The 17,011-nt window shown below is 43.7% G+C and overlaps 1 protein-coding gene across 1 annotated transcript in view; it reads right to left on the bottom strand.

The window, feature by feature from the left end:
- LOC137304233 (ras-specific guanine nucleotide-releasing factor RalGPS1-like) overlaps window positions 1-11,120 on the bottom strand; it is a 56,925-nt gene extending 45,805 nt beyond the window's left edge. Inside the window, exons 1-3 of the mRNA XM_067972790.1 lie at window positions 11,010-11,120; window positions 8,902-9,006; window positions 5,805-5,855 (exon numbers count right to left, since the gene is read on the bottom strand). Coding sequence (XP_067828891.1) covers window positions 5,805-5,855; window positions 8,902-9,006; window positions 11,010-11,063 — 210 coding nt within the window. The 5' untranslated portion in view covers window positions 11,064-11,120. The remainder of the gene's footprint in view (window positions 1-5,804; window positions 5,856-8,901; window positions 9,007-11,009) is intronic.
- Window positions 11,121-17,011: the final 5,891 nt, after the last annotated feature.

Here is a 17,011-nt window from a genome sequence, read left to right as displayed (position 1 = left end):
CAGATGCAGCATTGCTAACGAGTGTGTTACATGGTATAATGTTCATGCCTTTAAGAAGCAGTGTACCCTCCAACTTAGTGAGAAATATCCTAGGAGAGCCATTATTAAAAAAAGTGGAAGAAATGTTACTAAACCCCCTGAAATCCCCCAAGGGCCACACCCAGTCCATGATAAGAATGACCTCCTACTCTTCGAGACTCTCCACAACAATGGCCCTTAACCAGTGTGGTTTTAAATCAACTAAAACGAGGAAGTTGGTTGACTAAAATTGTATTTGATTCATTGAATTCAAATTGGGATTAAATCTCTTCTGAAGACTAAAATTTGGAGATAAAGAGCTGAGACCAGGACTAAGACCATGGTCAGTGATCAATAAATTTTGGACCAGACAACGAAAAAAGAGGCAGATGAATAAAATCTCAGCTGTCAATGAATCCCAGCTTGTTATTTAACAACATTTGTGGTGCATGAAAAGTAAAACAACGGCAACATCTTCTGAAAGATATTTTGAAATAAAAGGTTAAAATCATGAAAACAATAAAAAGATTAAATTACCCCCCCAGCTACAATGGAAGAAGGAGCTCACACTTAGTAGCCCCTTTCATCACTTCAGGATGTCCTGAAGTGGCTCACAGAACAACGAATAAACTCAAGGTTCGGAAACGAGACTAAACAAATATCGGGGGTCGATTCCCGAGTGGTATCCAGTGATCCCTAATGATTTTAGGTGTAGGGGGTCAGGACAGGATTACACTTCTCTCTTGGGCTCGTGTGGAGCATAAACACCGACATGGACCTGAAGGGCCGAGTGGCCTATTTCTGTGCTGTATGTTCTGTGATGTCACTGGCCCATTGTGAAATGCACGGGTCACTTCGTACAGGTCGGTAGTTGTCGCTGAAATATACAAATAAACCATATAAGTCACTGCAACAGCTAAAGAGAGTTTTAAAAAACAGCTTCTCTCCATCCAACCTCTGAGGGGAAAAAAAATCAAATAATTCCTGAATTGGACACAGATGTTTTCCAGCATCTGAACTTTAATTACAGAACTTCATTCTTTGGCAAACAACCTGAATTGGCCATGAGTGTTTTATTAAAAAGTCAAATTGAGATCATTTAAATTTGGAGGGAGTGAGTGTCAGGGGTGGGGGGGTGGAGCAGGGGAAGGGAAGATGAAAGTGACGAAGCAAATATCTTATCCGTTCCACTTCCTACAGCCTTCTAAACACAGTTTCCATGTTTTAAGCAAACAATGGGAGGAAAGCATCCCCCTCTGTTGGCTGCAAGGGTCCCACATGCAATGAGTTGGAAAGTCTCAAACCAATTGCAAGCGAGCATGGGCCCACAGCTCATAAAACTGGTACTAAATTAGCAATCAAAAACTTGCATTTATATAGCACCTTTAATGTAGTAGAACGACCCAAGGCACTTCATAGGAGCGATCAAACAAAATTTGACACTGAGCCACATAAGGAGATATTAGGACAGGTGACCAAAAGCTTGGTCAAAGGAGGTAGGTTTTAAAGGAGGAGAGAGGTAGAGAGGCGGAGAGGTTTAGGGAGGGAATTACAGAGCATAGAGCTGAGGCAGCTGAAGACACAGCCGCCAATGGTAGAGAGATGATAATCGGGGATGTGCAAGAGGCCAGAATTAGAGGAACGCAGATCTTGGAGGGTTGTAGGAGGTTACAGGGACCATTGAAGGGATTAGAAATCAAGGATGAGAATTTTAAATTTTAACTATCAAGGATAACCGTTTCAACTTTAAAATCGACCAGTACTCAGTAATGGAGAAATGGGGTTAGTTATGTATTGTGAAGTTCTAACAAGCCCCATAGTAAGCAATTAACTTGCAGCAAAATCCTTCAATGCTCGGTGCAGAGGGCTAACGGCAGAGGCCCATCAGTGCGGGGTGCGGAGGGCTAACGGCAGAGGCCCATCAGTGCGGGGTGCGGAGGGCTAACGGCAGAGGCCCATCAGTGCGGGGTGCGGAGGGCTAACGGCAGAGGCAAAGCATTTGCCCCGAAGGAACAAACATCAAAGTGGGCAATAAAAAAAACAGCAACCAACAAGATTTACTGCACAACATCTGGGAGTGTTTTTCAGCAATTCCCAAAGGCTTTATATCCACGTGTCCCAGCTGGCAGGAGGGCAGCTCCAAACTTTGTTTTAATCCCTTTCTAAGACACTATCACTTAAAAAAAAATTGCACATTATAAGGAAACCTTAAAAGCATCCATTTTGGGTCTTCTCCCTGTATCTCTGGCAACAAAACGCCATGGTAACCAGTGATGCTACATTAATCGATTTGGTGGATTTCAAGCTCTCCTGAAGGCAGAGTTGATAAATGTACTGAGCGGTTTGGTACTGAACCAAACCCATTGAGGGGGTGGGGGGAGATTCCCAGGTACAAATCTCTCATCTATAACGAGTTAGCTGACCTCACCTGACATTGGGGATGGTGCAAGATGTCTTGGGGGGGGTTGGTTGTTAGTAAAGGTTAAGGGGGGGGGGGGAAGCCAGCCAGCCAGGGTAACCATGCCTCATCACTATCCATTGACTTCAACTGCATGAATTCAGATATCAGGCCAGGATGTATCTTCCTGGTCATATAGCCCCTGAACACAGATTGCCCACTTAGTCGAGGCACCAAAGCCCATTGCCTTGTGATGTGGAGACATTTAAAATCTTGAAGAATTTTCAACATATACAAAGCAAATCTCAGATCCACCACATGCCTGGTTTTGGACGTGGCAAAACACAGCAACCCTAGTGTCCATGGGTCTGTAAGGCAGTACTAGTCACTGCTTTCAAAAGGCATTAAAGAAAGGAATAGCATTTACATAGCACCTTTCACAACCTCAGTTTGTCCCAAAGTGCTTTACAGCCAATTAAGTACTTTTGAAGTGTAGTCACTGTTGTAATGTAGGAAACACAGCAGCCAATTTGCACACAGCAAGGTCCCACAAATAGCAATGAGATAATGACCAGATAATCTGTTTTAGTGATGCTGGTTGAGGGATAAATATTAGCAAGGATACCAGGGGGAAGTCCCCTGCACTTCAAAATAATGCCATGGGATCTTTTGTACCCATGCGGACAGACGAGGCCTCAGTTTAATGTCTCATCGGAAAGACGACACCTCCGACAGTGCAGCACTCCCTCAGTACTGCACTGGAAGTGTGAGCCTAGATTTGGTGCTAAAGTCTCTGGAGCAGGACTTAAATCCACAACCTTCTGACTCGGAAGCTCCAGTGCTACTCACTGAGCCACGGCTGACACCCAAGTTAGGTGGGATGGGGTAAGCAGGGAGCCTTTAACAGGCTGCATTAAAAAGAGAATTTCTCGGTCAGCCTGTTGTCTGATGTCAATGGGGACTCTACACAAGTCTGAGCTTACCAAACCACTGAGAAATTCACACAGGGAGGGTTTCTATTTGCCCAATATGAGTAGACACTATCCAGCAACATACCACAATTGCTCAAGAATCTAGGCACAGACTGCAGAAAGTCCAGACTCACCCTCCTAATCAAGGCATCTAACCGCATTTCAATAACCCTTTGCTTTTGCCTCTTCCATTGCTTGAGAGATTGTTCCAAACACTGAGCTTTGCTCGATATTTATTTTACTTTTCACTAACATACTGTTTTTAATCGTCTTTTAGCCCTAGGATTTCCGGATCAGCATGATTTTAAACATTAAAATCTGGATTGTCAGCTTCTAACTGTAGTTTGAGGACATTGTACCTTTAATAGGCTGTTAGGCAAATATAACCAATTCGTTTTTTTAAAAAAAATTGTTCATGAACAGAAACAGCTGTTGGAAACGAGAATGAGATTATGTGGCTGTAGTAGTAAATCCTTAAATTAGACATTCCAAACTAGTTCCTTGTCTAAACACAGCAGGTGGTGGGGACAGTGTCACAGGGGCATTTATTTCCCACAATCCATTATTCAGCACAAAGGCTGCTCGCTGAACAAAAGAAACCCAGGTTAAAAGGTCAAGGCAGGGCATCAACACGATTAAAGAAAAAGACGAGATGAATCCAGAACTGCAGATCAATTTATTGCCATTTTTGGCAACGCGGTAGGTGCAAATAAGAAGCAGAGACACTCATTTTCGTGCTAAATTAGCAAATAACTGAAAATGTAAGGACTGGGGGCATAAGCATTGGGGTTTAAAACCTGTGGGCTGTAAGGGAAGAGAAGACTGAGGGAGGGCAACAGTTCCACAGTTCTCAGGTCCCAGGAATGGAGGTGTCGGTAGTCGGAAGCAGCGGATGGGAGAGCACCCCCTCCCAGCATACGTGACTATCACGTCCATATTTTTCACTAAACACAAAGTGCATTTATATAGTGCTTTTAACATAATAAAATGTCCCAAGGCGCTTCACAGAAGCGTATCAGACAAAAATTGACAGACACATAAGGAGATATTAGGACAAGTGACCAAAGGCTTGGTCAAAGAGGCAGGTTTTAAGGAGCATCTTAAAAAGGAGAGAGAGGCAGAGAGGTTTAGGGAAGGAATTCCAGAGCTTAGGGTCTAGGCAGCTGAGGGCACGGCCGCCAATGGTGGTGCAACGAAAATCGTGGATGAGCAAAAGACCCATGTTGGTGGAACACAGAGATCTCGGAGGGTTGTAGGGATGGAGGAGGTATACAGATATAGGGAGGGGTGAGGCCATGGAGGGATTTAAACACGAGAACTTTATTCAATTAAAAAAGCAAATTGTACCAAGGTGCACCACTTGGTTTTAACTATGCAGTCATCTCCGGTTACTATGGAAACATGCAAATGAGCAATTAAACCAACAACATTGCAATTAGAGCTGCCCATGATTTCTAGTCTATCAGAGACTGAACAATGCATCCAAACGACATTTTAATAAGGGTCACTAGCTCAAAGAATAAGCCTTTACTGTTGTCCTAAAAACCTTATCACATCCCAAGCAAACAGCCTTCTAACCAGAGCAAAAATCTTGCATTTATCTGGATTTTTCTTCCCCCACTGTCAGCTTAACTTTAAAAAAAATTGTGGGAAAGCAAAAAAAAAATTCTGAGTAATTTCCCATGGGAAAGAAATCCATTAATCACATCAGTATGTGCACTTAACTGAACCGGTCAGTCAACTCGGCAATAAATCAGGATTTTACAGCTAGCAGCAGAAACGCCAATGATAGGACAGTGATACAAACCAGTCGCCCAGCTGGGTCATCACGACCCCTGAAACTATTAATCAGAGGGGGAGGTGGATTCTCCTGGACTAAGAGGGGAGGGTTGGTAGGCAATGCTTAGCAGCACACCCAATGGCAGCCCTGCTCTCACAAGTCACCAACGCCGTGCTGCAGCCTCAAGAGTCCACTGGCAAAGGCCCAGCCCACCGGCAGCCAAAGACCGCTGACTTTTACTTTTGCCCCATGCTTTCGCTGGCTGGACAGGAAACCCCCCCCCCCACCAAAACACAAAGGTCTGTGGATGCTGGGGGTCAACTGGAGCTTTCAAGACAGAGATCGATAGATTTTTGTTGGGTAAGGGCATCAAGGGATATGGAGCGAAGGCGGGTAAATGGAGCAGAGGTACAGACCAGCCATGATCTAATTGAATGGCAGAACAGGCTCGAGGGGCTGAATGGCCTCCTCCTGTTCCTAGCAGGTTACACTACCCTATGCGAGTTCAGCTGGATGAGCAGTGGCTGCACATTTCCCACTATAGTCACTTTTCCGCAGTGTGCCGCCAGCAACGATGGGTCCTTTCAGCATTTGATCAATGATGGTCTCCGCGACCACTCCTCAGTGTGGCACTTACCTCAGGTTGGATGGCTTTGAAGACAGGAATGTCCAGGACTGTGATCTGACTCTGAAACAAACCACAGAAAATTAGGGATCAGCCACTGACAAAACACAAGACATGAAATGCAAGCTGAATCTTTTCCACTAAGTGTAAGCTGCAAAAAAATGTTTTAAATATACAAACAAAAAAGTCAGCTAATTCTACACCGCACCAAAAGTACTTTACAACCAGACACGAATCCCAGTCTGCGCACACTGCTCATCCGAATTATTGCTTACTCCCCTCTCCTTGATCGAACACCAATTATTCAGCCACCAGGCACCCCCCCCCCCACCGCCAAGATTTCCTCATAAAATTGCCTTGCCCCACAACCCACCCTCCATACCTTCAAGTCCCCTAAAACTTTCCTTTACCCTGCCTTTGTTTTCTGCCCCTATTCCCACACTTCCTCGTTTGCATTCCCAATGCCCATCTTTGCTTTGGGATATCTGGCTGCATAAGAAGTTTATATGAAGGCATTGCTTTAACCCCAGCCTCAGAGGCAACACCCACCTACTTCTCCCACCCAGACTGATGACTTCACCAAATCATATGCAGTTTTATCCTGTAGACCCATGCTCACCAGGAACTAGGAGGAGACTGTCCCAAACATGTATCACATAGGATCCTACAGTCAGCAGAGAGCGTGCCCAGGTGAAAGGACAGAGTGCTAATGCACAGTGTCACACAATTCCAGTGGAAGGAAGGCATTTATCGTGGGTTTACTACTGATTGCATTTTGTTTTATTCATTCTCTGAACGTGGGTGTCGCTGGCAAGGCCGGCATTTATTACCCATCCCTAGCTGCCCTGAGATGGTGGTGGTGGGCCACCGCCTTGAACCACTCGTCACGGTTTGATACAACTGAGTGGCCACTTCAGAAGGCAGTTAAAAATCAACCACGTTGGTGTGGGACTGGAGTCACATATAGGCCCAGACCGGGTAAGGATGGCAGGTCTCCTTCCCTAAAGGACATTAGTGAACCAGTTGGGTTTTTAACGACAATCCAACAGCTTCATGGTCACTTAACTGATTGCAACTTTTTATTTCCAGATTTTTTTCCTGTTCTATGGGATTGTCCACCATCCTGTTTATGGTAATACGATAACCATAATTGGCTACTTGTGTTAGATTTAGGGTTGCCAATTTTGGTTGCTTGCATTCCTGGAGGTTTTCTCATATGACCTCCTACCTTTAACTAACCCGCCCCCACAGTGCTGCCATCAGACACCCAACACATCCATCCTCACAGCATATTGCCTTCCCGTGCCAATTGGACGTCAGTCAAAACAAAACTTTTCCCATCTTCAATATTTTTATAACTAATAAATGAAAGTGTTCATATGAAAAAAAAAGTTGTTTTTTCTCCCTGGTTGCTCACAGCGACAATCTGGGAGGGTTTGCAGCCCAAGTCTAATTGTCAGCAAAGGTAAAAGTTTTGTACAATGCCCCGCAGAGCGTAGCACTGTCCCATCCCTCCCAACATTCCCCACTGCTAATCCCGACAGTGCACGGTGGAATTCCCCAGGTGTAGGGAGAGTCACCATCGTTGGGTTTTACAAGACCACAGCTAGTGTGATAGGTGGTGGGGGGAATGACATCTTAAAAAACATACCGGCTTCAGTTCCAAGACTGACGTGACCTCCTGTCACCATGAACGAGGCTCAACTCTCCAGCAACCAGACTGTCTGGGTTTTCTAAAAAAATGACATTGCAAACTTTTGACCTCTCTCTTTCTGCTTCGAAGATACAGACAGAATCTACTGGTGGTTTTGCGCTTTGATAAAAATACACAAAGAGTGGAAAGAGGTTTTAGGTCTGCACAATTGGCAGTATAACTCAAAACTGAGACTGCACTAAAATCAGATCACCCCCTTCCCTTCCCTTCCCCCACCCCCCACCCCCGAGGCTGCCTCATCAGTGTTAACTCATGAAGAGCCCAGGAACAAGTTAAACCTAGTAATTGTTGGGCTTTGAATTGAGCACATGATCCAGGCCAACACTTCAGCGCAATACTGAGGAAGTGCTGCACTGTCGGAGGTGTCGTCTTTCAGATGAGACATTAAATTGAGGCCCCTTCTGCCCTCTCCGGGGGGGCATAAAAGATCCCACGGCACTATTAAAAGAGCAGGGGCGCTCTCCTCAGTGTCCTGGCCAATATTTATCCCACATCCATCATCACTAAAACAGATTATCTGGTCATTATCACATTGCTGTTTGTGGGACCTTGCTGTGTGCAATTTGGCTGCTGTTTCCTACATTACAACAGTGACTACATTTCAAAAAGTACTTCAATGGCTCTAAAGTGCTTTAGGACACCCCGAGGTCATGAAAAATGCCAAACAAATGCAAGTTCTTTCTTTCATTCTTTGCAGTGACCAAGGGCACAAAGAAAAACTGTGGACTTTGGAAATCCAGGTTTAAACAAACCAGCAGCTTAAAATCATAGAAGTGGGAAAGAAAGTGAAACAAGGTCAAAAATTAGAAATTGTTGCCATCCTAGAAATTTGTCAGGTCTTAAAATTCAGGTATTTTTCTCACTCTTTGTTCTGCAACTTATTCCTTCAGTCTGGAACAATCTGCTCCAAGACAGCCACCAGTCACCTTCCATGCATGCCACTCCCTTCCAATTTTCTCTCCAACTCCTTCTAACTCCAGCCTGCCTTTCAGTATCATGTTTGTGAACCCAGTGAGCATCAGTGGGCTATTTGAATGTGACAGGCACTGCGATCAATCCTGACCCAGTTGGATGTTCACACGTGAACATTTTGTTGCAGGAATTATTGGATTTCAAGACCATTTTTCCCCTCTAAAGCCTAAGGGCATTGAAGCGATTGTAGTACCCCACCAGCTGCAATCAGCTAATATTACAGATTAGGAATCAAGTATGGGACCTTCTGGTCTACATTATCTAGTATCACTTGGTGCATTACTCAGCAAATCTCTGGAGGAGTCTAGAGATGGACCTTAAATCAATTCTTCCTTTGAATATCTCATTTGCTGCTTACAGTTATGGCTCCATTATACAAATCTATCTCCCTCTGTCCTTTTCCCCCCTTGATATTCTACTTACTGCAAACTGTTCTGGGGTCACCATCAGAACGTCGAACACAACAGCATCGAAGCTCTTCCTGGGGTTGCGGGATCCTTTCTCTATGGACACCACGGCTGAATTCTTCTGAAATTGGAGAAATCGATACCCAAATCTTAGGTTCAAAACAGACTGCAATTCAGCGGCAGGTAGGCTGGTCAACAAGGGAGACGGTTTGACATTTCTAGCAAAATTCAGCAGGTTTCATTCACATTCACACGCCAGATTTTAAAATGTTCTCTGAAGTACTTTTTGAAGTGTAGTCACTGTTTGTAATGTAGGAAATATGTGCAGAGCAAGATCCCACAAATAGCAATGAGATAAAGACCATAAAATCTGCTTATGATGTTGGTTGAGGAATAACTATTGGCCCAGGACACCGGGAAGAATTCCCCTGCAACTCCAGGACAGTGACTTTCACCGGAGGAAGGAGGAAGCCTCCGAAAGCTTGTAAATCTCAAATAAAATCGTTGGACTATAACTTGGTGTTGTAAAATTATTTACAAAAGAAAAGGTCAACACAGAAAAGCACGGAGTTCTGTTGCCATCCTGTGCCCAACATATAAACTGCACTGAATTAGCCAGTGATCAATTGTACCTAAAACTTAGACATCTCAATAGTCAGTCATGAATGACTTCCCCCCCCCAACCCCCTTTGCCTTCTCCCCAAAATGTAATCTTGAACCCCAAGAAATTAAATTTAAAAAAAAATCACTGGATTAACTCAAATGTGCAAGGTCTAGTAGTGTAACTAGTTAAACCTCCATCCTTCAAGGCTAATTTACAGGCTGCAGTAGAACGGATTGGGCAGGGTGGGGTGAGTGGGGGAGATGGAAAAAAGTGTACATCAATATTTTCACATTTAAACTTCTGACCATAAGTAATTTCTTTTCCTTTCAGAAGAGGATAAAGTTAAATTGTGATAATTTGCACTTTTAGACGAAAAGCCTCAAGTTAAAAATTAGCTTGCTCCCCCAACTGTCCAACATCAGACTCTGAACAGCAAGATTTAAGACTTGCATTTATATAGCACCTTTCACAACCTCATGACATCCAAAAGCTCACCGACAAACAACAATATGATAACGACCAGATAATCTGTTTTAGTGATGTTAGTTGGGGGATAAATAAATATTGGCCAGGACACCAGGGAGAACTCCCCTGCTCCTCTTCTAATAGTGCCATGGGATCTTTTACATCCACCAGAGGACAGACGGGGCCTCGGTTTAACGTCTCATCCGAAAGATGGCACCTCTAACAGTGCAGCGCTCCCTCAGTACTGCACTGGAGTGTCAGCCTGGATTTTGTGCTCAAGTCCTGGAACGAGACTTGAACCCACAACCTACTGATAGAGCTAACAGTGCTACCCACGGAGCCACGGCTGACACCTGTATGAGGTTATGCTCTAACAGTTTCCTTCCAGACTTTTTGTGCTTCATAACTCATGCCGAGAGAGTAGGGCAGGCTGCTCTCAGTGCACTGCTGGTCTCAGCTGGCCACCAGATGTGAGAAGCATTGGAAAAAGGCCTTCCCCCTCTAAATTTCCCATCCAGTGTTGGCAACACTCAGTGATAGTACTCTTATCTTGGAGTCAGGTGATCATGGGTTCAAGCCCCACTACAGGACTTAAGAGTTCAGAATGTGCAACCAGGGCAGCATCAGAACGTTGTCTTTTGGGTGAGACCAAAGTCCGATCTGCCTTCAGGTGCTCATAAAAGATCCCACGGCACCATTCCAAGGAGGGGAGCTCTCCTGGTGTCCTGACCAACATTTCTCCCTCACACAACCCAACCAAAAAAAAAATTAACTGGTCATTTATCTCATTGCTGTTTGTGAGATCGTGCTATGCACAAATTGACTGCCACATTTCCCGATGTTACAACAGTGAAGAGCTTTGGGGTGTTACTGACGCCGTGAAAGGTGCTAATTAAATGCAAGCTCTTTCTTCCCAACTCCTAGCAGCGCTGAGTTCAGAAAAGTGGAAGGAAAGATCATATCGGTGTTCAACCAATTCCAGTGCATTATTTCACACTCAATCCAATTATTTTATTTTTTAAAAAATTCTCTCAATCCAGTATTAACATCCCTACCTCTGGTCCAAGATTTGACTCAGTGTCATTGGTCAAGTCTTTGATCATTTCCATACCACCTATAAGTAACTCTTCAATGTCTTCTTGTACCACTCACAGACTTATTAATGGACCAAGTTCTGTAAGCATTAAAGAAAACAGTGAGCATAAGGTTTTACAGTCTAAGAACCATAGATTACTCATGTGACTCAACTGCTTGATTTAGTAGAATAAGTTTGATAAATTGATTATATATCAAAGTCAGGGTGGTGTGAATTGGAGGGGAACTTGGAGGTGATGGTGTTCCAATGCACCTGCTGCCCTTGTCCTTCTAGGTGGTGGAAGTTGCGGGTTTGGGAGGTGCTTTCAAAGCACCTTGTGCTCTTTATTGTAAAGGGGAGGGCTGCCATTAAGAACATAAGAAATAGGAGTGACTTGGATATATAATCAGTTGTTCCTTCATCGTTGCTGGGTCAGAATCCTGGAACTCCCTACCTAACAGGACTGTGGGGAGCACCTCCACCAGACAGACTGCAGTGGATCAAGGCGGTGGCTCACCACCACCTTCTCAAGGGCAACAAGAGATGGGCAATAAATATCGGCCTTGCCACTGACACCCACATCCAAAGAATGAATTAAAAAAACACTTCAGGACTAACAAATTGGGATCTCAATCAAGCCTTGTGAAAATCCATGATTAGAAAATTCTCTTCTGCTCACGTGCAAGCACCATATGCCCTTGGGTCACATATTGGTACATGAATGTCACAGGGTAGGAGGGCAATCCTGGGTGCACAACAGAAACGAATGAAATGTCAGATCTTCCTCAGGAGGGAGAGTTAAGCCAGGTGACACCAGAAGCAACATTCTATTGCACACCTCACTACTGTTTGAAGCCTTAAACACTTCGAAAACAAAATCAGCACAGTATGAAAGGCTTTGAAAAGGTCAAGAGAATGAGAATGTTCTGGTAGTCAGCTGGTGAGCAGCAGGTGGTCAGCTGGCACAGACAGGACGATACTTGTGTTTTTATAATTCTGACTGCACTGAAATGTTGCTGGTTGGAGCACTGAAAAGCAATAGCTGAGGAGCAGAGAGTACAAACCCAAAATAAGATAAAATCCAGCAACCAGGCAGTAATTTCAAAGCATACAACTGCAAAGAAATACATCACAACTCTCCCAATCTTTTCAATCTAATTTCCTGACCCACAGAGATCTATTCTGCTCTGGTACTAAACATCGCACGTCCTCTCCACACTCCCAGTTAAATTCCAATTCAACACATTGCCCTCTTGTACACTTCAGCTAAATCCACATCTTGCTGCAATAGGGCTAAATCCTGGACTGGATCACTGTCTAAACAGTAAACAACCTTATCAACAGTTAAGTTCATATCGTGCTTTCCTTTCAACCACATCCTAAGCTCTGACGATCCCCCTTAATATTCACTCGAACAATTCCTAACGATTTTAAGAATGTGAATCACTTCTCTAAATGAAAACATTTTAGTTTCAATTGCCTATTTATATCTTAAATTATTTAAAACTCTTTACCCTCTTTATATCCTCCAGCCCTACAACCCTCAGATCTCTGCACACCTCCAATTCTGGCCTTTTGCACGTCCTCAGTTTTCATCACTCCACCCTTGGTGGCTGTGCCCGGGCCCTAAACTCAAATTCCCTCCCTAAACCTCTCCGCCTCGCTCTTCTCCTTTAAGACGCTCCTTTAAACCTACCTCTTTGACCAAGCTTTCAGTCACTTGTCCTAATATCTCCTTATGTGGCTGTCAAATTTTGACTGATAACGCTCCTGTGAAGCACCTTGGAACATTTTACTATATTAAAAGGCACTATATAAATGCAAGTTGTTGTTACATCCCTTTCCATTGTCCTCATGTCCTTTGTAAGTATGATGATCACAGTTTACAATGTACAAAATACAATCTCACTAATGCTTTATGAAGTGTATCACTTCTCTAGCTGATATTGTGTGGCCCTACCTACACTTGCTAAAATATTATTTTCCTTACCACTCACTGCTTTAAACATTTGAAGATCAGTTCAGTTTTTCCTTCACTATGGGAATATTAGATTTTCTATTTTTTTTTCAAAAGCACCAATAGATATTAAATACCACCTACCTTGGATCCACTCAGTCACCCACCCTCTCACTTTCAAGACTATATGCATCACTTTTGTTTCCTCATTACAGCTCCACATCACCACTAGGACAACTAGGATTCCAATTACTACACCTAACTCATTTATTTGTCCGATTTACAACATGATCCCACAAACCTACAATCTATCCACAAGTGCCTTGCAAAGAACTTCAGCAAATTCTTTCAAGATTTCAATATCCCCCCCCCCTACTGCCTCAAAAAGATGAGCTACTGTTCAAGGCTTATGGTGAATCCAGTGTAGGATGTTGCATCCTTACAGGAGCTGGATCAACAATACCACAGAATTCTTGGAATGTGAAAGGATTTTTAAAAAAGACGCAATTTCAGGGCAATAAAACAAACACAAGTCACCTGTGTCCAGGACAGGCAAAAATCCCTCGACAGTCAATACTCACAACCCCAGGCATCTGAGATTTAGAGAAGGCCCATACGATTATGTGTTGGATAACTCTTTACCTGAGGAAGGAGGAAGCCTCCGAAAGCTTGTGAATTTAAAATAAAATTGCTGGACTATAACTTGGTGTTGTAAAATTGTTTACAATTGTCAACCCCAGTCCATCACCGGCATCTCCACATCTTTACAGCGAGACAGGGATGTGATTCAGGTAAATCTGATCGATCACCGGCCCCACACAACATGGCGTCTCAAACACCAACAGGAGGAGACGCCTCCCCCCCGGCTAGAGCGGGAAAATCAAAGGACGCTCCGCACCTCCCCAAATAAAACAGCCGCCGAAGTGACTTTCCCTCCCGCCCCGCCTGACAAATATTATAAAAAGGTTAAAAAGTTAAAGAAGCCAAAACAGCCCCCCCCCCCAACTGAATATTTGGAGCGCTCGCCACTGACCTCTCGGCCCGCGCATGAGCACTGCGAGCGCCAGTACCTGGCTGCGCACGCGCATCAGCCGCTAATTCCCTTCAGGTGAGTCCCTGCAGCAATTAAAGGTGCACAGCAGCATTTCATGGCCAGTGCATCTGAAGCAGATTGTGTAAAGTACACAGTACTAAAATGTGCCAGCGTAATCTGGTGTAAATACATAATCTAGATTAAATATACATTATTTTATATAAGTTTCTATATATTATTTTATATATAAATTTACTATCAAGTTTCATCCAGGGTGAGAGTGACACATTTTGGTTTAAAAGTGCGACCTAGTCTGATGTCACGCCTTATACGCAGCTTCTCGTGTTTAAATAGTGGAGTTAAAAGCTGCAAATCTGAAATGAAAAGGGAAACAGCACAGCACAGCACAGCAGGGTCAATCAGCAGCTCAGCAACGATGAGGTTGAAAGAGTAGGGAATCTTTGTAAATTCAACACTCAACATGAAAAAACTTCCATCCCACAGTAAAAAAAAAACCTTTTATCTGAAATCTGAGTTGAGATCTAAACTGCACAGTTAAAAAAAAACACTCAACATGCAGAGCAACCAATAGAATGTTGAGCTGCGAAGCCAAAACAGCACAATACAAGTGGTGATCAAACTGCGCAGGGCTGTGGTCAGACTGCAGCTTGAGCACTGGGTCCAATTCTGATTGGCAAGATGGGAAGTTTACATATTGTGATGCACAAGGCATCACAATTTCAGTGAGTTGCTATTAGGTACAGGTGGAATCAATGTTCCTCCCATCTTTGATTTCCCCTCTGAATCACTCCCCCACCTTCAGTTTCCCCTCTCCCCCAGCCCTCGGATTCCCCTGTCCCCCTCTGTGCAAAACATTCCTGCCAAGTAAAACAGTACAGTTTTGCTGCACTGAGATCACAATAGAAAGAAAAAATAAAATATTTTACCTATTCACATATCTACTTGGAGAGTTTTTCCACTCTCCGTGGAAATTTGCAAAACCTAATTGAACTGATCAACAACTAGAACAGTCAGATAGACTTAGAATGTTTTAGCAACAAGGCAAATGAGTTCTCCCAGCACTCAGTGTCTTCTAACACTGCCGGGCTCTCACTGTATCCCTCAGATGCCATCCAGGCTCTTGCAATGTCTTTGGGCTCTCCCAGTTTGGCTAAGGTGTGCTGCAGTCTGCTCCGTCACTTTGGAGGTCACATAGAAACAAACTGTTCCCAGTGATTGAGGGTCTGGAAGGGTTTTGATAGAGTAAATCAGGAGAAACTGTTTCCAGTGGCAGGAAGGTCAGTAACCAGAGGACACAGATTTAAGGTAATTGGCAAAAGAACCAGAGGCGACATGAGGAAACATTCTTGTATGCAGTGAGTTGTTACGATCTTGAATGCACTTCCTGAAAGGAAGCAGATTCAATACTAACTTTCAAAAGAGAATTGGATAAATATTTGAAGGGGTAAAATTTGCAGGGCTATGGGGAAAGAGCAGAGGAGTGGGATTAACTGGACAGCTCTTTCATAGAGCCAGCACAGGCACGATGGGCCCAGGGCCTCCTTCTGTGCTGTATCATTCAGTGATTCTATAATCCTAAGAACGAGGGGACATAGATAGATGATTAAATGTAAGAGATTTAGGAAAGAGAGCAGGAGAAACTCTATCACACAGAGGGTTGAGAGGCTGTGGAATGTAATACCAGAATTAATAATTGAAACAGAGACCATGTCAACATTTAAGAGTAGGTTAGATAAGAGGTTGAAGGAAAAGGTGATAAAGGGATATGGGAACAGGGTAAGCACATGGGATTATGGTACTGCTCGTACGAATAAACACCAACAGGGACTGGATGGGCCGAAAGGCCTGTGTCAGTGTTGTGATTTCTATGTAATTCCTCGTAATTTTCTTTTAAACTTCTATTTAAAAAATACTATCACAAGAATTACAGATGAGGAAGGCTGTTCAGAAAGAGCCTACAGTCCAATTGTTTTTTTAAATGATTCCAATGCTCTTTACATGAGTCCATTCCAAGTGTTGCTCGCTGTGTATAAAGAAATTCTTCCTTTTTTCAGTCCAAACTTTGCTTTTTAGTAGTTTGAACCTGTGTCCCCTTGTTCTAGTCTCACAATTTAATTTTATTTAATTTTCTGCATTTGCCTTTTCCCTATCGTTTGCTATCTTATACATCCCTCTATAAGGGTCTAGACAGAGGAGATCGAGAGAAACTGTTCCCATTGGCGGAAGGGTCAAGAACCAGAGGACATAGATTTAAGGTGATTGGCAAAAGAACCAAAGGTGACATGTGGAAAAACCTTTTTACACAGCGAGTGGTTAGGATCTGGAATGCACTGCCTGAGGGGGTGGTAGAGGCAGATTCAATCATAGCCTTCAAAAGGGAACTGAATAAGTACTTGAAATGAAAAAATTTGCAGGGCTACGGGGATAGAGCGGGACTAGCTGGATTGCTCTTGCATAGAGCCGGTGCGGACTCGATGGGCCGAATGGCCTCTTTCCGTGCTGTAACCTTTCTATGATTCTATGAACTAGGGATGGGCAATAAATGCCGGCCTTGCCAGCAACGCCCACTTCCCAAGAATGAATAATAATAAAGAGAGATAACGTAAATCGCAGAAACAAAATGTCAGTGGGTTCTAATGGTGACCTGAATCCTTGGGGAGAAACTAAGGCCATCTCTGCCCTCAGAGAGGAGATTTCCACCAACCTGTCCTTTATAACCTTCCTCTTGCTCGCCCGATATCCGCGCATCTGCATTTTACACCAGGGGTTGCAACCTGGCTGATTTATCCCTCTTGCTACCCAGAGAGGAACTGAGGGTGATTATAATGTCACAGTAAAGCCTGGACTGAGATCAGATCATTCAGCACAGACTGGGGATGCACAGGATCTGGGAATCTGCTGGTCTGTACGAATCAAATAAAACCAGCAAATATCTGCCACAAGCAGTATTTTTTTTTGGCAAGGAGTGTGC

This window comes from Heptranchias perlo, chromosome 37 (assembly GCF_035084215.1).
Source record: "Heptranchias perlo isolate sHepPer1 chromosome 37, sHepPer1.hap1, whole genome shotgun sequence".
Classification (NCBI taxonomy): domain Eukaryota; kingdom Metazoa; phylum Chordata; class Chondrichthyes; order Hexanchiformes; family Hexanchidae; genus Heptranchias; species Heptranchias perlo.
The sequence above is the reverse complement of the archived record's forward strand: the minus strand, read 5'-3'. Positions and strand labels throughout refer to the sequence as shown.